Consider the following 24,096-nt stretch of genomic DNA (forward strand, 5'->3'; position numbering starts at 1 on the left):
TTTATAATATAAAACCCAGCTGTGACCTCAGCCTTGATGTGGTCATCTGTACCTAGTTAGCAGACAGGCATAAATAATACACAGGATAGCACAGACTAACCTTTTAATCCTGAGTATCAGCACAATAATGTCATAAGTCTTTCGAACAACACTAAGGGCAGCATAAACTAGTAGAGAGCCTAAGACTGAACCCCCTGTGACACTCTATGAAAGGATTCCAAAACCAGTGACATTACAAACCAGTGACATTACTGATGCCAGACTGCAAGACTACACTTTTTGGACACAGCAACATAAAAGGTAGCCATTCTGTATGGTAGGGAGGTTGACAATAGGCTGTGAGGCTGTCATAATGGTTAAGGTGTTTACCTTGCAAACACAAGGTTTGATTCTCACATGGAGCAACTGGCTAGGCTTAAAATGGCCCACAAGGGCAGTTAGCCTAGTACTAATCTATGAACTTATGCTGCTGACTCAGTAACCTTACTTTTTTTAGGGGAAGGCCAGGAAATATACATATGTACATTTTCCCCTACCCATCCACAACCTAGTTATACAAAGTGAATGACTGCTCAGCCACAACCTAGTTATATAAAGTGAATGAAAAAAAATAGTAACGGTAATGCAAGGAGTTAGCAGGCATAATGGGCATACCCCACAGTAATAAAATCAAATCAAGCATATACACAAATTTTGCTTAAACAAGCACACTAAATTAGATTTAATAAAATGACACACCAAATATGAAAACCAACAAAATAAATTATACTAAAAGCTCACAATCATGAAAAATTAGCAAAAGAAAAAGTTGTTAGAGTTGGGATGTCCTGTTAATGGTTGCCCCTCTCTGATTCAGTGGTACTGCTCCAATCATCGACAATCTGGCAAGCCAATCTGCCTCCTGTCTTCTCTGATTCAATTTGGGATGAACATCCGCATCTCCTCTTACCTTCTGTTTCTCAAATGTCTTACCATCGTCTTCTGATGTCCTACACATGAGTGAACCACCATAACCTGCTCTCACTGACCTTCCCTATAACTGATAAAGGCTATACACCACAAAAAATAACCCAATTGCAAATATTAATAAAGTATGTTAATTAGTAATATGCAAGTGAAGATGATATTACTTCTGTTGCACATCACAAATCGATCACTGCATCTGGCACAAAGTAGGTACAGTAAAGGAACCAAGAAATGTTATAACCTACAGAACTCCAGTACAGCAACACGCATTCTGTACTGAAATGGCATACACGGAGGAAAATAATTAAAAATAAAACCTGTGCAAGCATTTTACACCCTCAAATCCACTGGAGAGCTTCCCCTCCCACAGCTCCTGCTACTTGTATACACCTAGAGCTGGACCATGAGACTAGGGTAAACAAATAATTGTTCCACCATACTCTAAAGCTGCAAGGTGTCACACACAGACGCACAAAAAACACATCTGCTGTAATTGAAAGAAGGAAAACTATACACTTCCTCCTTTTGAGGAATGGGCATTATGAAGAGTATGATTTTAGTGGATCCTCCAACAGTGGGGCTGGGATAACTTATCCTGCAACCAGTAGGAACTTGGGTAAAGACACTTAAAAAAAACAAACAAAAAAAAAAAACAAAAAACAAAGTGCACGGGTTTCAAACAGCTGATTTAATGTAAAAGAGAAAACAGTTCTCATGCAAGTAGATAAATGGTACCAGATAAGGGTTCCTTGGAAAGCAAAAGGTTTTATTCCACCAAGAAGACAATGGTGAGAAATGTTAAGTGTGAAGACAATGGAACAATGTTCTGATGAGGGAGGGGGTATACAGATGTTCACTTACAAAATGGGGCAGTGGACCAAGTGCAAAATTTAGAACGGTGCTTATGACAGACAAGTGAGGACAGAGGTGGATGGAAGTCTACATTGCAGCATTGGTGTTCCTCCAAGTAAAAGTTTAAGTTGAATATGCAAACTCTGGTAAGGACTGTAGTTTTGTTGGTTTCACAGCACAAGTGCATATTCGGTTTATGGGATTAAAAACACTCTCTTTGCAAGGAACAGGCAAGCCACTACAGATAGGAAAGTAATGACCATACAACAAACATTCTCTTGCTGTAGTATGTGGAACTCTGACCAGATAAAAGATAATGGAATGTGACAAAACCCAAAGGGACGTGGAACAAATTTATGTTGCATTAGTGAGGGAAAAATCCCATCCACATCTCTGGGAACAAATGTATCCCAAGATAAAATCAAAACGTATGAAACGGACATTCCCTTTCAATATGGCTTGAGCCTACTATTTGAACTACCATTGTTTTACTGATTAATATCTACTAATCACCACATTTAGCAATATAAATTTTCTAAGTTAAAGAACAAAAAACATGCACTCACCTCAATAATTAGCAGCACAAGAATGCCCTGATATGCAGCCACTTGTTGATTAGCAGAAGCATACAGAGATATCATTTGCAATTAGCTAGAGAGATTTGAACCCAGAAAAATCTGGAAGTATGCTGTCAGCAAGTTTAACAACCTAGCAGTGAAGCAGGCAAATGCCCTCATAGAACAAAAAATGACATTCTGGGGACAAAACTGATTATACAAGGCAGCTCTTATAAAAACTGTAATTCAAACATTTATGGAAGATCTCATTTTAGGTACTACACAATATTTATTTAAAACATTAATCCAGTGGAATGAAAAAACTGGCAACGTTGATATATGTACAGAGAAGATCCCAGTTCATCAGGTCAATTACAGTTCACTAATAGGCTTATGTGGCCAGTATGGATATTGTTTCGTGTCTAGCTTGGTTTCAGGAAAGGCTTCATTTAAGTCCTCAAATGTCATCTGCTCAAATGGAATCATGTTTCGAAACTTCTCAAGCTAAAAAAAAAAGACAGACAAATATTATGCAACACCCAATCGTTTGTAAACAAGCAATATACTCCCCAAATACTGCAAACCATTTTATAAGTTTCTGATGAATTATTTTAAAGAATTTCAAACTACCAAAAGACAAAGCAAAATATTTTGCAATGCACCCCCCCACCATCCCCAACCAGCAAAAGAAACATTTTGTACTCCACACAATGCCTTACTGTAAAGCAAACTTTCCTGTGGAGGTTCTTGAAATCTTTAAATTACTCAAGGTGTGGTTTAACTTTCTGGTTACTGATGGCAAGTCAAACAAGGGATCTGGACTGAAAGGTTCCAGGCCTGTTTAGAAACATTAGGGGAAAGCCCAAAGGTGAAGCACATCTGCACAGATGGCAAGGAAGCTCTGTAAAAGCAGCCAATCGTGGAGTGCCTAATGTTACAATTAACTTGCAGTGGCGGTCACATGCCCCCCTCATCCCACCCAAATACTTCTTTATGACAGTGGGGGGGAGGAGAGGAATCAATCTCCAGGAGTCAACATGTGTAACACTGGAAAGTACAGTTTTGTACCTACCATAAATGTAGATGTCCGATAGGCATGCATCTGCAGTCCTTACAAATGGGGTTGTCCTGTCATCAGGCAGCCCTGTCATCAGGCAGCCCTTCGGTCGGCCGGATTCCAAAGTCTGGGTCTGGCCTCGGCTGGTGTCGCACTTCACCCGACGTCACAGCTGCAGTTCTTCGGGTATAAAGGCATCAGCCGACGCCATTTTCCTCAGTGTTTCTTGCCCCAGATGCCAGGTGCCCTCTAGGAATGCTAAATTTGGAAAATGCAAATGGTTCCAAATAGTGGAGAGCAAACAAAAAATAAGCATGTATGTACATATATACAAACAAATACACCATAATAGATTCCCCCAGCTAGCTACAAGATGGGTAAGTACCCTAGGAGTGCCACAGAGGGGAAGGAGGGTGGGTTATCCTGACTGCAGATGCATGCCTATCGGACATCTACATTTATGGTAGGTACAAAACTGTACTATGTCCTTCAAGGATGCATCTGCAGTCCTTACAAATGGGTAGAATACCATAGCCAAACTGGGGGAGGAGGAGAAAATAAAAGATTATGGTGTAGTTAAGATCCCTTGCAAAACAGCAGTGGCAAAACCTGCTCGGGATCTGGAGTATAAAGGCAAATTATAATGCTTGGCAAATGTATGCACGGAGCTCCAAGTAGCAGCCTCTAAAATGTCTTTGGTAGCCACTCCTTGTAGAAAAGCTGTGGTAGTGGCTGTTGCCCTTGTAGAGTGAGGTCTGATGTTTTCTGGAGTTTTCTTCCCATGGTAAGAGTAACAGAATCTAATGCAATTTCCTATCCACTTAGAGACTGTCTGTTTTGAAATTGCTTTTCCTTCCACCCCTGTTGCATATGCTACCAGTAGCTGGTCAGTTTTTCTATTGCCCTTGGTCCTGTCCAGGTAGTAGCGTAGTTGTCTATGTACATCCAAGGTATGCAACAGTCTTTCTCCCCTGTTTTTTGGGTTGGGGAAGAATGTAGGTAGATGGATAGCTTGATTTAAAGATACCCTGGAGACCACCTTCGGCATAAAAGTAGGATTTGTTCTCATGGACACTATCTTGATGGAAGATCAGGAAGGGTTGTACTGCCATTAATGCCTGTAGCTCAGATACCCTTCTTGCTGAAGTGATTGCAAGCAGAAAAGCAGTTTTCCATGATAAGTATTGTAAGTCTGCTGTTGCTGCTGGTTCGAAAGGAGGGAGTGTCAACTTTTCTAGTGAAAAGTTTAAGTCCCATGCTGGCAATGGTGGTTTCCTAGGTGGTTTTACATTTTTAATTCCTCTCAGAAACTGCCTGAGCAGAGGATGTGAGAAGACGGGAGGATCCAAGTTGTATTCTGCTGAAATAGCTGATGCATGAATCTTAATGGAAGAATAGGACAGGCCGTTGTGGAAGAGCTCTGCCAAGTATTCCAGGATGTTGGCAATGTTTGCCAGTGACACATTTTCTCCCTTTGCAGTACTCCAAATGTGATATCTTTTCCATTTTGCTGAATGATTTTTTCTTGTTGAGGGTCTGCGAGCCTCCAAGATAATGTCCTTAACCCTTTGAGATAAATCTGGGTTATTTGGTATTATGCAATGTTCCAGGCAGACAGCTGCAGTGTTTTCAAGTTTGGATGCAGGGTGTTGTAGTTGTTCTGTGTTCAGTAAGGGAACTAGAGGTAGAGCCCATATTTGTTCCCGAGCCATGCTCCTCAGTAGTGGGTACCAATGTTGCCTTGGCCAGTCTGGAGCTATCAGGATGATCCTTGGTTGTTCCTCTTTGATTTTCAATAGCACCTTGTGCATCAAAGGAAGTGGTGGAAATGCATATGCTGTCAGGTTTTTCCAACTGAAAGATAGGGAGTCCACTTTCCAAGCAAGTGGGTGGTACGTCCTCGTGCAGAATTTCTTTAGTTGGTGATTGTGTGGGGATGCAAATAAGTCTATTTCTGGTAGTGTGGGGATGCAAATAAGTCTATTTCTGGTAGTCCCCATTTTTTTGTAATGGCTTTGAAGACGTCCGGATGCAGCATCCATTCGTGGGCATCCGTGGTAGTCCTGCTTAGTATGTCTGCTAGAATGTTTTCTTTTCCTGGCACAAAAATTGCTTGTAACTGAATGTTGTAGCTCAGGGCCACATTCCAGAGGTCCATTGCCATCCGGCATAGAGGGTACGAATGTGTGCCTCCCTGTTTGTTGATGTACCACATAACTGTGGTGTTGTCTGTCCTTATCAACAGAGGGCCTTGTTGGAGTAATGGTCTGAATGCCTGAATTGCCAGTTTTACTGCCAGCATTTCCTTTTGATTTATATGTAGATGCAGCTGGTCTTGAGTCCATAAGCCTTGTATGCATTTGTCCAGCATGTGTGCCCCCCAACCGAGGTCTGAGGCGTCCGTTGTGATGGTCTGGCCTGGTTGAGTGTTGTGGAAGGGCAGCCCTATGTTTGTTTGACAGGCCTGAGCCCACCATTGGAATTCTTGTTTCAAACATGGAATTATAGGAATTTGGGTTTCTAGGCTGTGCTTGTGCTGAGACCATAAATTCCTTAGGTACCACTGTAACTTTCTCATGTGCAGTCTGGCATATGGAACTAATATTATGCAGGATGCCATGAAACCCAAGGCTTGCAGTACTTTTCTTGCTGTTAGCTGGTTCTGCTTTGTTAATGCCAGGAAGTAGAGAGGGAGTTGTTCCTGTTTTTCTACTGTTAGGAATGCCATTTGTTTTGATGTGTCCAGTTCTGCGCCCAAAAAGGTTATGCTTTGGGATGGTATCAGCCTTGACTTTTTTATATTGACTGTGTATCCCAGGGCTTGCAGTAGATAAATGACCCTTTTCAAGTCTTCTGTTGGCTTGTTTTTGTTGTCCACTTGTATCAGGCAGTCGTCCAGGTAAGGGTAGATTTGGATTCCCTGAAGCCTGCAATGAGCAATTACTGAAGCCAGGCATTTCGTGAACACTCTGGGCGCAGTAGATAAGCCAAAGGGCAATGCTGAGAATTGATAATACTCTGATCCTGCAAGAAATCTGAGGTATCTTCTGCAATTTGGTCGTATGGGGACGTGCAGGTATGCCTCCTTGAGATCTAGAGTTACCAGCCAAGACTCCTTGCCCAACATGGGAAGAAGCTGCTGTAGGGTCAGCATTTTGAATTTTGGAACAATGAGAAATGTGTTTAAAGTGGACAGGTCGAGAATAGGTCTCCATTTGTTTTCTTTTCTTGGTACCAGGAAGAGTCTGGAGTAAAATCCCTGTCCTCGCTCCATAGATGGTACCTTTTCTACAGCTCTCATCCTTAGTAATTGAGTTATTTGTTTTAGAGCTTCTGTCTTTTGGTTTGGAGGTAGGTTTGGCATTTCTCTCTTCCTTGGTAGAGTGTGGAAGTGAAACCTGTAACCTTGGTCTATTGCCTGCAAAATCCACTTGTCTCTTGTGATGAAATGCCAGTTTTCTGAAAATAAGGCTAGCTTCCCGCCTAAGGGTGCTTCTAGTTGTTCCCTGGTAGGCGGTGCCAGAGCCAAGTCACTGTGATTGTCCTGTAGTAGTGGTGGTGGCTGTGGCTGTACCTCGCTGGTTGTTACCCTGCCACTGGCGTCCCCTGTAGGCATCCCTGGATTGACTTCTGCCTCTTGAACGCCTATTTCTGCCTCTCTGAGCTCTGGAGGAGTCTGGAAAGGACCAATTCTTGGAGGGCCAATTCCTGCTAAACCTTGGAGGTTGGACCTGTAAGAAATCTTTCACTGTCTGGACAGATTTTGCCTTCTCTTCCATCTTCTTCAGCACCTGTTGTGCAGGAGAGCCAAACAAATCGATCTTGTCCATGGGAGCATCTAGTAGCTTTGATTTGACATGGTCTGGTAAGGCCTGCTCTTTTAACCATGCATGCCTTCTGATAACTGTGCCAGTCATGGCTGATCTAAAGGAAGCCTCCAGTGCATCATAGCCGCATTTTAAGGAATGGTTACTGACTTGCTGAATGTTATGTACCATTTCCTGAACAGATATTTTGTCTAATGGTTCATCCGAGGACAGCTTTTTGGTTAACTGGTCTAGCATAAATTCTTGATACTGGATCATGTGGAATTGACAGTTCAAGGCCCTAGCTGAAAGAGTAGCAGAAGTGTAAACTTTTTTACCCCATCTCTCTAAGGACCTGGATTCCCTTTCAGAGGGGAGGGGGTTTTTGGCAGAGGTAGTTGCTACAGCCTTAGGACCCTGGGAGATAGTCTCGGGATCTGCAAAAGGAGCCTTATACAAATGATAATGTGTGTCCGGGACCCTGTAGTACCTGTCGGGCTTAGCAGGGGCCGGAGCTAGTGAATCAGGAGCAGTACAAGCATCATTAAATGCATCATCTACAACAGAGAGAACTGGAGGTATGGCTAAAGGTCTATGTTGTGGTAAATGCAGAAAAGTTCTAAGCCTTTTTCTGGAGTCTGAAAAATCCTGGCCCTGCCACTGAAATTGTTCCCTCATAGCATGCAAGGTTTCCCCAAAGGAAAATTCCTCAGGCGGAGAGGCAGAAGGAATGGACTCTTCCGCATCAGAGTCTTCATAAGGGGAGAAAGGGCCCTCTGGAGGGTTTGTATTATCTGACTCATCAGAGGAATCATCTGTAGAAAGTGGCTCAGGGGGCTCTGCTCTAGGCCTCTTCTCTGGAGGTGGGTGAGAGGCCCTGTCTGGGTGAGGTTGGGATCCCCGGATTAAAGAAATGAGATCCTCTGCTAGACTAAGCATTTGTGAACTAGAGCTAGGCCTGTGAGAGGGGGTCTTGGCAGGCACAGATTTTGTAGATTTAGCTGCTTTAGCCCTGGCAAAGGCCTTAATAGACATGGCTGCAGGTGGCCTAGCAGCTCCACGTGCAGGAGTTGAAATATCCAAGGGGATAGTGTCAGATAATCCCTGAGAAACTACAAGAGCAGGTGTAATTTCAGAAGCAGATTCCACCAGGTTGGAAGAGGCCTCGGTTGGAGGTAAGTTTTCGGCTGAAGGAAGAACCGCTTGCTCGGTTTCAGCCGAAACCGAGACACTCGCGGTTGGCTTAACCGCGGTTTCAGCCGAAACCGCGGACCGCGAGTGTCGGTCCTTTTCCTTGCGTTTTTTAGATATTTGCGTAGTCGGAGGATCCGACGGCATAATGTAAGCAAAATCGGAGCCGAAAAACTCCTCAGCAAATTCCGACCGACGTCTAAGCGTCCGTCGGTTAAAAGCAGCACAGGCTAGACAAGCTGCTACTTCGTGGTCTGGGCCTAAACAAGGTAAGCAGTAAGAGTGGAAATCTTTATGAGGTATTTGTTTCCCACAAGTTAAACAGTTATTCACTTTTTCTGACATCGGCTGAGGAAAGAAAGAGTCCCCAACGGGGTACTTAGCTTTTTAGAAGTCTTCGGAGTAGTAATCTCTGGATCTGACCGACCGGCACTTGCGAACAGCTTCTGCTTCGGGCGCCACGTGGCAAGAAAGACTGAGGAAAATGGCGTCGGCTGATGCCTTTATACCCGAAGAACTGCGGCTATGACGTCGGGCGAAGTGCGACACCAGCCGAGGCCAGACCCAGACTTTGGAATCCGGCCGACCGAAGGGCTGCCTGACGACAGGACAACCCCATTTGTAAGGACTGCAGATGCATCCTTGAAGGATATCGTGTGCCAGTAATGATCCCTCCATAGCAAAAGGTAGGAGGGAAAGATGCACTGGGGTTAAGCTACAGGAGAGTCAGGAAATGATTTTTATGAGAAATAAATACTTCCCACTAGATGCAAGTCAGATCTGCAGTATTAGTTACCATCAAAGCTACACCATACCAACTTGTAATACTCCCAAACACACACAACTTGGCATATTCAGTACTTTAGTGTTACTGACATGGTACACATACTATGGGATATATTTAAAAATAGCTCAAATCATTTTAACATGTCCAAGCATAAAAGTTAAAGCATGTATCAGACAGTCAACAAAATATCAAAGATAATCAATATTTAAAATATGTCAATAACTGCACTCAGACTCATTTTTTATTTTACTTTTACTGGTTGACCAGGGTAGAGCACTAATGTCAAAGGACATCTTTCATACTCAGCCCAGGAGTGCGGTCTGGTTAACCGACTTGCTCAGAGTCACGCAGTTAGGATGAAGGCTGAAGGAATTGCACCTTGGACCAAAGGAAACAGCTCACCAACAGCTCCTTAATCCTATGTGCCAACTGCCAGGCTACACAACTATCACTCAGTCTTAAAAACAACCTGAAAAATGGAAAACATGGTCACTCGATCAAATGGATTTCAAGGAACAATTTTTGTTTCTATAATACTGAAATGACTTATGATTTTAAGTCTCCATATGGGGACAAGTTCACACAATATTAAGCATGTTCACTTTTCCTTTTGTCTCATTTAAATACTGGACTAAAACTGGAATTGTCTTAATTGTAGACAGTGATGGATACTGCCTTTTAAGCTCCACACTCATTGAAACCAGAACTTCAAACACCACTGTGGATTTTTGCATCAGATGCACAACAGTACACACCATTAGTCAGTCTTCAAAACATCTCAAAAGAATGCCACAGGCCTAGAGATCAAAGTGAAATGTGGACGCTCTCTACAATGAGAATGTGTCTCAACTGGTACCCTTTTATTTCCATTTTTTTTCCAGGTACCCTGAACCACTTTCACTCAAGCTGTCTCAATAGACAGACACCCCCAGACAAACACATTCACCATTTCCCTTTGCAAACCATCTTTCTCAATAACTCCTTATGCAGAAAGGATGCAAGACTAATGCCTCTGTTACAGATCAAGGTCGAAGTGCTATTTTTACATATACACACACGAAGTTGACATTCACTACAATGGAGCAATCTACATTTGTGAACTACGCGCACCACAAAAATACCGGAATTTTACTCAAGGTCTAGCTCCAGAAAGCAACCTTCAGGAAATCACTTAACCAACTATAGAGTGCTTCAATAGGTCATACTGAAAACAACTGGTTCAGATGAATGCCTCTAAAACAACCTGTAGCTACAATATGCTGTTAAGTACAATATAAGCATCTACAGACCATTACATTTTTCTCAAACATAGGTTTAGTACAGATGCAAAGATTAGTTTTGCCTTGTGAGGCAATAGCAACCAACTTCGGAAGTACAAAGAAGCACTAGCAAATACATTACCTAAATCACAAATTTGCAAGTCAAGAAATTCAATTTGGCTTGGATTACACATTTGTAAAAAGACCAAACAAAAATATTTAATTTCAAAAATTGAAATAAAAAGGGTTCTTAGTTTCAAAAAGTGCATCTTCACTATGCAACTCCAAACAAGTGAATACGAGTGATTCAGCCCAAAAAACATTACAATAGTTAATAACAAGGCATATCTGAGTGAACTGCAATACCAGTAGCTTCATTTTTAAAACATAGCCTTATTTAATTACTCACCTCCTTCTCATACTCTGCAATACGTTGTTTTGATGCTTGAATGTAAGCTGCAGCACTCTTTTTCTACAGAAGAGAAACAAATTAGTGAATCTGAGTGCTAGTATAAAAGGCTCTGTTCCAGTGGCTCACTACAGGTTCAAGCATGCATAGAATACCAACATTTTTAATGTGTACTTAAACTACTTTTGGTCACTCCACTTCAAACTAAAATGTCCAAAAGCCTTTTTAAATGAAGGCTTATTTCTTCTTCTCTTGTAAATTAAGAAGCATAAGTGAACTGTGAAAGGATTAAAAAGTGACCAGAGATACGACAGTAGACTGGCAATGCCCATTCAAGTCTTCCTTACACTACGGTGCTGCAAGTGTCATGTGCCCAAACTCCACGCTACTTTTAAAGTAAACAAAACAAGAATTTATGTACTCACCATAACGTTCGATGTATGTAGTCCATTTCACCTCACATTCTTACCCGTGGGTTCGGAGCCGAATATCGGCTCCGACTCGGCCAAACCTTTCTAGCTCGAAGTCTTTCTATTGGCTGGGCTAAGATGGTATCCCATGCTGCATTGCTCCATATCCCCAGATCTAGTTTGCTGAGAACACCAACACTCATACTTCATGCATAACACCACCCAAGGAAAAAAAGAACAAAAAGTGTGAAGGGAGTTCTGAAAACCAGACCTAACCTCCAGATCCTCCAGGAAGGGGGAAGTAAGTAAGAATGTGAGGCGAGATGGACTACATACATCGAACGTTATGGTGAGTACATAACTTCTTGATGTTATGAAGTCCAATCTCACCTACATTCTTACCCGTGGGACAGCGTCCCCAGCACCTAAATCCTGGGAGGCTCAGTGGAAAATACTCCTGAGCACTGTGGAACCAAAGGAAGATCTGCCCCTAGATACCACATCTAACTTGTAATGAGTAACAAAGGTGTGAGGAGATGCCCAAGTAGCCGCAGCACAAATATCATCCATAGACAATCTGGCCTGATAGGCTGTAGATGTAGATACAGACCGAGTAGAGTGAGCCTTGATCGAGAACGGTAGATCTTTACCCCCTGAAGAATAAATGAAAGAGATGCAACTGGATATCCACCTGGATAGGGTGATCTTGGAGACAGAAGACTCTATTCTGTTTTCTGAAAATGAAACAAAACAACTGATCAGATTTTCGGAGATCTTTGGTTCTGTGCAAATAAAAACGTAACTGTCTGTGTACATTCAATTGATGAAATTTAAATTCTGCCTCGTTTGAAAACTGGGGAAAGAATACTGGCAACTCAATAGATTGATTAAGATTAGAGATAGATGCCACTTTGGGAAGAAAGGAACGGTTTGGTCTGAGAGAAACCCTGTCCTTTTATGAAAGATCAAGTAAGGCGGTTTTATAGAAAGAGCTTGAATCTCTGAGAAGCGTCTGGCTGATGTGATGGCTACTAAAAAGGCAGTCTTCCAGGTCAAGAATTTTAAGTCACAAGTAGCTGCAGGCTCAAAGGGTGGTGAAGTAAGAGCCTGCAGAACAAAGTTTAAATACCAAGGCATGATAGGTTCTGAAACAGGAGGACGGAGTAACGGAGTGCCCTTCAGGAAAGCCTTACAGAGTCTGAGAGCCATCAGACTAGGCTCATTAGCAACATGAAAGTTAGAAATCGCTGCCAATTGGACTTTAATGGTGGCGGACCCTGAGGCCTGAAGAAAAAGCATAGACAAGAACTCCAAAACAGAAGCAATTGGAGCTGTGTAAGGGTCGATCCCCTGGGTACGAGTCCAAATTGAAAATCTCTTCCATTTGCTGGAATAAATCTTTCTAGTAGAGGGCTTATGAGAGGAAAATAAAATATATACTACCTCTGGTGAAAAATGATAAAGCCAGAAGTGGAGTAGCCAGGCTGTCAATTGGAGGGTCTGCAGACAGGGATGGAGCTGCTCTGACATGTGTGTCAGTAAATCCGGATGTGGGTCCAGAATCAAAGGCGTGTCCACGATGTAGGGATGGAGAAAGGGGAACTAAACCTGATGAGGCCAGTGTGGAGCAATCAGAATCATTCTGCTTCCCAAGGATTGCGCTTTCTGAAATCACTTTTGACAGCAAGGGAACTGGAGGAAAGGCATATAGCAGACCGGAGGGCCAATCGTGGACTAGAGCGTTCCTGGGTGACTCCCCCTGAGGGGGGATCAACGTGAAGTAGCTGCTGCATTTGGCATTGAGAAGGTTGGCAAAAAGGTCGCAGCAAGGCTGACCCCATCTGTGGAAGATCCGTTCTGCGACTAGACGGTTCAGGGACCACTCGTAAGGCATCAGAATAGCTCTGCTTAGCCTGTCTGCTATCACGTTAGACTTCCCCGGAATGTGCGTTGCACCAGAAAACGTTGGGAAGATACTGCCCACTGCCACACTCGCATGGCCTCTCTGCACAGGGGGTATGACTTGGTTCCTCCCTGCTTGTTCAGATACCACACCACTGACAATGTCTGAGTGGATTGCAATAGTCCCGAGAGGGAGAAAGCTCTGAAGTGCCTGAAACGCAAGTAACACAGCTCTCATCTCCAGGACGTTGATATGCAAATGTATCTCGTGCTCTTGCCCCGTGCCTTGAACTGTCCTGCCTAGATAATGCCCCCCCCCACCCCATCTGGGTGGCGTCCGTGGTCACAGTGGCCATCAGGGGCGGTGGAACGAAGGGTTTTCCCCTGTCCATATTGTTGGTGCAAAGCCACCAACTGAGATCCTGTTTGCACCTGTCCGTGAGTAAAATAGGGTGGGAAAGTGGAAGTCTTTGGAGAGACCACTGAGCAAAGAGGAGCCAGTGAAGGAGCCTCATATGTAATCTTGTTAGAGGGACTAACACAATTGTTGCCGCCATAGTCCCCAGGAGTTGGAGAACTCATCTTGCCCTCGCTCTTCTCAGGGGGAGCAGGGCGTGAACTTGTTGCTATAGGACTCCGATTCTTTCCTGTGGTAGAAAGGCCCGCATTTGAACGGTGTCTAGTTCTGCACGTATAAAAATGACACGCTGTGAGGGCAACAAGGCAAATTTTTCCCAGTTCAATGTTTTACCCAACTGTTGACAGAGTGATGGTGGCGTCCCTGGTCTGGATTAGTAGATGCCTGGTGGTGGTCTGGATTAGTAGAAGACTGGGGGTGGCAGTGAGGAGCCAGTCGTCCAGATAAGGAAACACTTGGAATCCTTGACATCTTAAGTGAGCCGTCACCACCGCCATACATTTGGTGAACACCCTGGGGGCTGTGGTGAGACCAAAGGGCAGGGCTGGAAACTGAAAATTACTGGCTCCCAGCTGGAAGCGTAGGTGACTCCTGGATGCCCTGTCCATTTTGATATGGTAGTAAGCATCCTTGAGGTCGATGGAGCACATCCATACTTTTCCCAACAATGAGAGAATTGACTGTAATGTGACCATAAGGAACTTGGACTTTTGTTCATGGCTGTTCAGTCGGCTGAGATCCAATATGGGTCTCGGGTCCCCTGTTCTTTTTGGCACCAAAAAGAATCTTGAGTAAGTCCCTAATCCGATCTGGTCTGAGGGGACATGCTGGATGGCTCCTTTTTCTAGCAGCTTTGAAACCTCTGAAGCCGCGTAATCCCTCTGACTGGGTGGAACGTACAGGATTTTTCTGACTGGACGGGGATCTGACAAAAAGGGGAAGGCATAACCTCCGGAAATTATTCTAAGACCCATTGGTCCTGGGTGAAGCTTTGCCAGGCCTCCGGGTATAACTATATTCGACCCCCGACTGGCTCTGGAAACATACAGTCGGGCCTCCCATCAGGAGCGACGGTAGGGAAAGCCGCAAAAGGAATCGCGGTCTCCCGAGTTGCGGGTACCTTCTCTGCCTCTAGGGTGGGGTCTTCCTGAATAACCTCCCCCTCCTCTGCCTCTGGAGGGGGGGCTCACCTTGTGCACTGGGAAAAAACCTCTGTGATTTTTTGAACCACATCTTCCCACCCCTCTGGGCTTTGGGATAATGCCTAGAGAGAAGGGGAAAAACGGACCCCCTACAGCAGACAAGAGTTTTTCCCTCCTGCTTGCACCTGGTGAGGGTGTCTTTCACCTTGGTTCCGAACAAAGAGGAACTATCAAATGGGGCGGTGAATGAAGACTTGAAGGCCTCCGTGAAATGACAAAGGCGCATCCAGGCTTGCCTCCTAAGGGCGACTCCCGAGCTTGCTGCCCTACTCGCTCCCTCGGCTGCATATGAAATCAGCGTCATGGAGGAGTTAACGATGGAATTGAAGATAGACATCTGGGCGTTAACTGTCTGGGCCACCGCCTCAAACATTAGCCGTGAGCATCTCCAAGCTCCTTGAGGAGATCTCTCTGGAGCAGAGTAAAGTGAGATAAGTAGTTCAGCGACCGTAAGGTAAAGGTCGCCGATGAGAGGGTACGCTTCCCGTACTGGTCCATGGTCCTAGACTCCTTGTTAGGAGGATGGACGGAGGAAGAAGTCTCTGCTAATTCCGTCTGGGTGGCCGCTGCCACCACCATGGCATCCACAGGGACTCCCTTGGACAAAAATTCCTTACCCGGGGGAGCAGACAAATTTATTGAGTCTCCTGGGTACAGGTTCCATAGAATCAGGGTTCTCCCACACCCTCTGACAAATTAAATACAGGACCTCGAAGGGTGGGGACACCCAGGAGGCGGAGGGCTGAGCACCGAAGGTCTTCAGGAAGACAGACTCCTCCTCGGAGGGGGCTTTGGACGGCCAGTCACCTCTTTGTTTCAATATCTCTAGGATGTCAGAGAAAAACATCCTCAGAGGAGGACATGGAGGACCCCCTCCGATTCCTCGAGGTCAGTAATCGGAGGTGAGAAACTCATCCTGGGAGTCTATGTGCTTCCTTTTGCACGTTTTCTTTCTAGGGGGCTCCTCAGGCAAACACACTGAGGTGCTCTCAGAAACTTGGGGACCACTCATGGGGGTACCCTGAGGCCTTGGGGCTCCACTGTCTAAAGTCTAAAAATAGGTGGTGATAAGAAACCCGCACTTGAGTGGTAGGGGACAGAATGACTGACCCACATGATGTAGCTGACTATCTGGCCCGCGCACTCCGCATGGCCTCAAAGGCTGCCCCCCACCCCGAATCCGAAACCGACCAGCCTCCGAGGCCACGACAGAAGTCGGGGTTCCCTGAGCCGAAGCACCGAGGGGGGAGACTAGGAACCGACAGATGTCCCGAGGCCTCTCCCACAGGCCTGACTGAAGAATCCAGAGTCCTGAATCCCGTGGATGGCGCCAACGGGGTCGGAGCTGATGTTGGCACCGATAAGCCAGGAGGGGCCATCAGAACCGACCTGGAAACATCACTTGGAGCCAAGCACTCTGGCTCCGAAGGCTGAGATGCGCTTGGAGGAAGAATCGAAGAAGGTTGCAGGATGGGCTCCGGAGCAGACTGGGACTGAGCAGAGAACAATTTAGCCAAAACCAGTGACTGAAGGAGTCTCTGCACCACCCTATCAACATCCACATCCGAAAATGTCCTAGAGGATTTGTAGGACAGGGAAGGAGATCGAGATCTCCTCTCAGGTGAAACTTGCCTAATACTGGGCGATCGGCTCCGAATAGGTTCCGATATAATTGGAGCAGACGCCGGTTCCATCAACACAGACACTTCCTGCGGCCCCGAAGACAGTGGAGCCGAGAAGGTCGAAGCTAATTTGATTACTTTCTCCGGAGGCTCCGAGGAGACTGAAGGAGACGGAGACCTTTTTTTCGATTTAGTGGATTTAAAGTTTGAGCTAGAAGCAGATTCCAGGCACTCTTCGAACGAGGGTTTCAAAAGTCCCTTCAAAATTAACTTATTCTTTCTTTCCTGAAGTACCCTGGGACTAAATGCATGACAGAAGCTGCAAGACTCCTGCAGATGGATTGCTCCCAGAAAATAGACACATACCGAATGTCCATCGGTGATGGACATTTTATAGCCACATTTTGAGCATTTTTTAAAACCCAAAGGCTTGTGCTCCTTGGAATCTTTAGACATCTTGAGAAATTACCACAATCGCCAAAAGATCACCGGTACTGAACCGACTGGAGAAAAACAGTCACAAATTACACCACGCTGAGCGCGAACAAAACTACTACTAACCAACTTGCACAAAACCATCCTCAGATACAGACGCACACTAAGGCGACTAAGGCTAAAACCTCTAATTTACGGTTTTAGACAAGACACACACAAGGGAACAAGCAAGGGGACAGACTAGGTCCTCTAATTGAAAACGGGTCTAGCCCATTAGAACAGCTAGTGGGATACCACAAAAACAATCACACTAAAAATTACACAAAAAACACCAAACTAGGAACAGCTATTAAAATAGCTTTTGTTTGTAATGAATTCTCTCAAAAAGAAAAAAGGTACTTAGCCACAGCCAAGAGTGAGACCACGTCAGAGCTACACGATCGGCAAACGAGATCTGGGAATATGGAGCAATACAGCATGGGATACCATCTTAGCCCAGCCAACAGAAAGACTTTGAGCTAGAAAAGTTTAGCCGAGTCGGAGCAGATATTCGGCTCCGAACCCACGGGTAAGAACGTAGGTGAGATTGGACTACATAATATCACTAATTAGCAGCTCAGACACAAATCATAGAAAACGCGTTTGTAGGACACCCAAGGAAATCTGCACTAGTTCAGAAGAAAAAGCCATCAACTCCACTGTTTAAATCACAATTTGACTGCTCTGTGCAACATTAAAGATGCTCATATATGAAGAACATGGGTTGTAATTTTTGCTAAACATGGAGAAGCAACGTCTACAGTTAGAAACTGGTTTAAAAAATCTGGCAACCTTTGTTATTTCTACAACTAAACTTTAAAAAAAAAAACATATTTAACACATATTACACGTAAAAAATACAATTACCTCGCACACACTGAAAAGTCTATCTTCCCACACCAAATTTCACATGCACATTTTCTCTCAGCAGTTTTCAGGCATCAGTTTTAATCTGTACAGACTCCTTTCTACGAGCGAATATCAGTGCCATCATAAGACCATGGTAAGACAACAGGGCAATTGCATCCACCTGGCACACATCCTTAGTCTTCATCTCTCACTTGCTTAGTAATACTGTTTCTTCCCAAGTTAAATCAAGAACACACTAACAAGATTTCCTTTAAGGGTTACACCTTGAAGTTTTTGCTCTTTCAAAGAAGGGACTTACATTACCTCAAATGGACTCTCAGTACAGTACTGAACTAGTTAGTACAAGGCAAACAGATTTCTCCTGCACAGTTTAGTCCAAATAGCATTACAAAATCAGATCCTCTGCCAAATGCACCAAGGTAGTAAGTAATCCAACTAGATCTGGATTCTACAGAACCGCTTAAACTGAGTATTATGCAAGACCAAACAAGATATACCTCAAATGCAAGACCAAACAAGATATACCTCAAATTTAAATTAAGTGGAACACGGACATATTACATAAAATCCAACCACCAAAAGATTGGAAGTGATGGAAGAAGCCCTGACTAAGCACTGCAGGAATTTATCAATTCTGACTTTTGCATGCTTGTTATAAGAAAAGCAGACTGAAATGGGGTTAAATAGGAAGGATTATGTGACAAAAAATGACAATTAGATGATCATGTAAGGAGGGAAAACCTCAGTTTAACCAACATTCCCAAGGGCTGGGTGAGTAAAAACTGTCATGAGACAAAGAAAATCAGCCAGTGGGTTGATACCAGTAAAGAGACCATGCTTGACGATGCTCACAATGTCTGGTCCCTGAACAGAGGTCCTCCTAAGAAACCTTACCAAATCCTAGAAAAAGTTCAAACTTTTCAAATAAAGGAGAGAATTCCTTTAGAGCTGTTGAAAAAAATTGCACACCACTAAAACTGGATCCAATGATTATGCCCGGTCTAAAAAGTATAAAATCCTTCCGGTAATTTGTGTGTATACAAAAGGCAAATTTAGTGAAATTCAGTATATACTGGTCTTAAAAAGTTTTTTTTTTTTTTTTTTTTTTTTTTTGCATCAGGCATAAAGACTTTAGATTCAGACAGAGCCAATATGGAAGTGAAGAAATTTCTCCATGGCAGCTCACTGAACAATCTTAAAGGTGTTGGAAAGGAGCTGAACAGGTCTTGCACAGGCATGCTTGAAGGGAAATGGACAGGCTTATTTTATAGCAATTCCAGTTTACAAGAGACAAGTGGAGGAGAAAAAGGAAATTCAAAGGGCCAGTAAAAAATGCAAGAGAATCACCTTCTCAAGAAGTGGCCCTGTTGGGTGAGGTGCATGAAAAAGATAATGACCTATAATAGATATTGTTAAATGAGAGACTACGGTAACTAAAAATAAAGTGATGACATCTGTTTGGGGGTGTGTGGAAGTAAGACTATAAAGTAGGGCACGTCTTGTTATACCGCTGGGAAGCCCATCTGATTTTAATTACTCAAACACCTTGTGGACAGAGAAAAAGGCAATAAAATGGAGAAAAAAAAAGCACAATTAAGTTTAATAAGCAAACTGCTACAGCAAAATTACAAGTAGAGACAATTGCTTTGATGGGACACATTTAACTGTGTGGTTGGGGGATACCACTGCAGACCATTAGCTCACACAACAACGTTTGTTGTGTTAATAATTAATTTTAGTTTAAAAAGAAACTTCCGGGGAGGATAGCCATTTCTATTTTGGACAACAGGCAGCAAATAAAAAATAGATGGAACATGCCTAACTGCAAGGAAATTATGTAGAATATTCTGTTATGGCAACTGCCAAAGGTAGATAACTCACTTCACGAAGATTAACTCATTCACCCCGAGTGCCTTCTCATGGCGCCTGTGCCTTTAAGGCCGAGCGCGCCATGAGAAGATACAGTTTTCAAGCCATTCACCCCGAGTGCTTCCACAAGCGAGTGAAAATGTACTGCTAATTTTTACTGCAACTTAATGTAAAACACTCTGAAATCGTAACTAAATATGTAATTTATCATATCTAGTTACGATTCAGTGTGTTTAACATTAAGGTCACATTGAAGTTTTTTTAGAAAAACCGTTTGAAAAGTTCTTGCTAAGCAAGTGGTGGCAGCCAATCGGATTCTTGCATTCCGAGCCACCACTTGCATAACACCTCCACCCCATAACCAAGCTTCTTTTGTTTGCCCCTAATAAATAGCGGGTCCAGCAGCAGGTATTTCGTTCTTTTTGCGAAGAACTGGAGATTTTACCTGCTACTGGATCCTCTACTTTACACTACGAGGAGTTCCCGCTCAGCCACTGCAGTTTCAATTACCGGTCAGCTCAGCACAGCAACTATCTTCTCTTCCTGCCGCTCTCTACCCAATTGGTAAGGTATTGTACATGTTTCTTCCTGTAATACCACCGGTTTATTTTTAACGCCAAGATTCCTGTGTTTTCTTTGTTGCCAAGATGTTCTCTACAGTTGGACCCTTTTTTTTTTTCGTGCTTGTGCCTTGGTGCACCCGAGACTATGAAACATAACCTGTGACTTTGCTTACTGAGACCGGAGCTTCAGTGCATGCACAGGTGAGTACAAAATGTTATAAGTTCCCCTGTATCGTATTGTTGTAGTACAAAAGAATCACTAGGTAGCCATACACTGATTTAATTTTTCTTCCCAAGAGTTTCCTTGTATCATTCTGAGGCGATCACCTTGGGCCGTACAGGTAAGGCTGGTGAAGGGCAATGTTATTTATTTGTTTTTCCACCACGTAAAGTCTGTCTCAAGGCCCTGTCTCCTAAGTTCGCCCTAAGTTGAAGTCCGGATGACTGACGATAGCAGGCAAAACAAGCTGGCTTCTGCAAAGAAGGTACGGTTTAGCTGTAGACATTGGGAATTTATTCCATAATGAGATCGTGAGTTACGAGAGAAGGACCAAGTAGTAATAGCAGTTACCATGAAAGTGCTTGCCAGGCAACAGGAAGAATCCACAGTTTATTCACAACCACACGAAAAATATCATATTTTTAAAACATATTTTTCGGTGGTTGTGAATAAACTGTGGATTTTAATTTCCTTGTTGCCTGGCGTACTTTCAAGCACTTTGCATCACATTTCATGGTAACGCTTTGGGTTTTTCGACTGTATTCTATCGCTATCATAGAAAATAGTAACATCAGTGTCTCTGTCCACGCCTATTGGACCTTTACGCTTTCACTAACGCCCACAGTAGCACTACACATAGCCGGTGCTGGAAATACCGAGGATGTTAAGTTGGGGCATGTCAGCGGTGACAGCAGATGTAGGGCGAGACATGGGAGGTCGATCCGGAGATTGATTTGGACCCCGCTTTGTTTTATGATGGTTTCTCTCTGGAATGGGCTGTGCTTCAAAGCGGGTTCTGGCGTCATTGGTAAGTGTGTTTTGATGACCCACACTTTTGTTACGGTTTCAAGTACTTGTCCTTTTTGTTATATGTAGTTCCTGTTGCAGCTACACTGAACAAGTTTTTCAGATGCTTGGCATTCTCTGTGGAGTGTTGTGGTGAAGTTAGTCTAGTACTAACCTATGAACACTCTTTTCCACCACCCCGGAAGTTGTGATAGTCTCCTATGTTCTCTTCTCGAGGTAGCATTGGCTGACAGGTGCGCAGTGATGCATTGCAAGTGGCCCTTTTGCATTTGGTTTTAGTAGTTTACCGGTTGCAGACTTCAGGCTCTGGAGCTTCGGAGCTAACCCCCCCCCTCCATTTTACATAAGAACTGGCGTTTATTATGTAGCATGTATTCAAAACATTTACTTGCAGTGTTTAACTTAATAACTAGTGATGTAACCTACATTATCACAATTTTAGCAAAGGTTTTGAATGATTTATGCACTTGTATTCCTACACATACCGCCACAAATGACTTATTGGTGTTTTATTGCTGTGCAGTAATAATTCTGTGAATCTGACTTCATAGCCTCTGAAATATTTCCTATTTCCTATTGCAGCATAAAATGAACAAGCAAGAGTAGTTGGCTTTCGGTATTAAAAATGTAGGCTTTTGTGATCAGATGCTGTTCTTCTTTGGTTTATCTTTTGCCAGTATTGCCCTAAGTGGAGTTGACACTGTGAAATGAGTGCTGTTTATGTATGGGGAAATATACTAAGAATCCTTTGTACAGTTGAAGTTTTTGAAAACCTTGGGCATGTTTGATAGTGGATTGCCAAATCTGTTTGTGGTATTACAGGCAGTATATGCTTTTGATGCTGAAGGCTGTGGGTTCTACTTCCACAGTATGTAGATGGATTGCTGATACTGTACTGTGTTGTACTTTTACTTTGGCGGAGATACCTAGTAACTATGAACTTATCAGTTTGCCATCCATTCCGTAATGCAATCTTACTAGCTTACTAGCACAAACTCTAGCTATGCCACTGATCAGTAAGCCATGGAAAATGACTTTTGAGGTCCTAGCGAACATTTGGAAGTCTGGTTTCTAGGTGGGTAATGTGTAGTTGGAGAGAACTGGTATGTGCACATTATACTGCATGGGTCATGTTTGATTTTACAGCTTGTGTATACTCTTCTACTAATGAAGTCACTGGGGCTACTGTTTCATGTTGGTTGTCATGAATACTTGGAAGGGCTGCTCAAAGGGTTGTTGATGGAAATGTTGCATTCTGGTGCTCGTGCATAGTAGGGCAAACTGCGAAGGGGTCGCTGGGGAGATGTTGCATTTTGATTTTACTTCTGGGTCCTGTGTTGCTGAGCGTTAACTCTTCGTGGTTTTGGTTTGCTTTTGGACTTCCTGGAGGGTACAGATCTTTATTGTTGGTTTGTAATAGGAGCTTATGCTATGCCTCTATAGGAATAACTGCTTCAAAATAGATCTCAAACAGTACTCCGATCAGTCCTTGTCATGCTGTGGGTGCAGAAAGGTTTTGATAAAATCACCGCTGTTTTGGCTATAGTGTGGTAGGTACGCACGATCTGCAAGATATTATCGGGCTTTCCACCGGCAGGTTGTGTTTGGTGGGAGGGGTCTGTGTAGTTACTAGCGCGAGGGTGGGAATAGCCAATCGCATTCAGATTTTTACTTTCACCGAGCCAGCTTTTGATACTTGACTGATATACCAAGGCGAACTGTGTAGTATGGATACCAAAAAGCTAATGTCTTTTCCTGGAAGAAAAGCATAAAGTGCTAGCGAAATGGGATAAGTAAAATATAATCAGAAACGAGCAAACTACTGAAAGCGGACTCTTTATTCACACTTGGTAAGTGCTTTCACTGACTGTGATATGCCAATGCTCGCTTCTGTTTTAGCAATTTTTGTTGTATAATCCAAGGCAGAGTCAGCAGACCCGTGCGTGTGGAATGGTATCTTGACAGTTATGTACAAGATGAAAGCATTACTGCATTCTCCTAAGTATGTAACTTTGACGGTTTACCGGGGCAGGAAGGGACACGTATGTTCTAACCAAGCTGTATGCTAATTGTCTATTCTATAGTTATGAAAGTTTTAGTGTGTGTACATAGACAGACTTGCACCTAGTTTTTAGTTTGCTTTTTCAGTCATCCTTAGCATTCACAGTAGTATGATAAAAGAAGTGTGCATTTTAATGATATTTTCAAGTAGTGTAGTAACCTAAAATATGGCACCTTCGAAAAGTGTAGTCCACCAAGATGCAAGGTGTTGAGAGGGGCTAGAGAATGTGCATGTATTTTTGTCTCTCTCTATTGGGCATACTGATCTTCCTGTGAACATAGCTCTCAATTGTCCAGATTTTTCCCTTGTATTCTGTTTGTCATAAAATTTTGTTTTTCTGGCCCATTTTTTTTCAAATTGATGAGGATTAAGGTCAGAAAATGTTGATAGTCATTTGAGTTTCAGACTTCATAGCCTTTGTAATAGGGCAAAACCTGTTCTATCGACTTTTACAATTTTAAAAGCAATGTTTAAAATTGTCCCTATCTTTGGGCCCTTATCCTCCCGTTATTTATGGCTTTGTCCAGATCCCCGAATGGGGCCTGTATGTTGTACTCATAGGCAGATAGCAAAGTTTGTTTGGGACATAGGTTATGGAAATTATGATATTTTTTTTCATATTTTGGTAAATAACTTTGCAAGGGAGCATCTGCATGTGCCAAGTAATATCTCATTTTGAAGAAAGTATTGCTGGTTCCAAAATAGTAAAATAATTGTTCTTGTATGTTTGACACATATGCAGATATCAAAGTTTGTTTGGTACTTATGATTATGGAAATTATAATTTTTTTCA

General features: G+C 43.3%; 1 protein-coding gene across 2 annotated transcripts in view; it reads right to left on the bottom strand.

The window, feature by feature from the left end:
• Positions 1–1,634: 1,634 nt before the first annotated feature.
• Positions 1,635–24,096, bottom strand: part of ATP5PD (ATP synthase peripheral stalk subunit d) — a 197,146-nt gene continuing 174,684 nt past the window's right edge. For both annotated transcript variants that reach the window (XM_044068806.1, XM_044068808.1), the window contains 2 exons: positions 10,885–10,947; positions 1,635–2,879 (listed from right to left, as the gene is read on the bottom strand). In XM_044068806.1, the coding sequence (XP_043924741.1) occupies positions 2,748–2,879; positions 10,885–10,947 (195 nt within the window). In that variant the 3' untranslated portion in view covers positions 1,635–2,747. The remainder of the gene's footprint in view (positions 2,880–10,884; positions 10,948–24,096) is intronic.

This window comes from Protopterus annectens, chromosome 4.part0, assembly GCF_019279795.1.
Source record: "Protopterus annectens isolate FY-2018-M chromosome 4.part0, PAN1.0, whole genome shotgun sequence".
Taxonomy (NCBI): Eukaryota; Metazoa; Chordata; order Ceratodontiformes; family Protopteridae; genus Protopterus; species Protopterus annectens.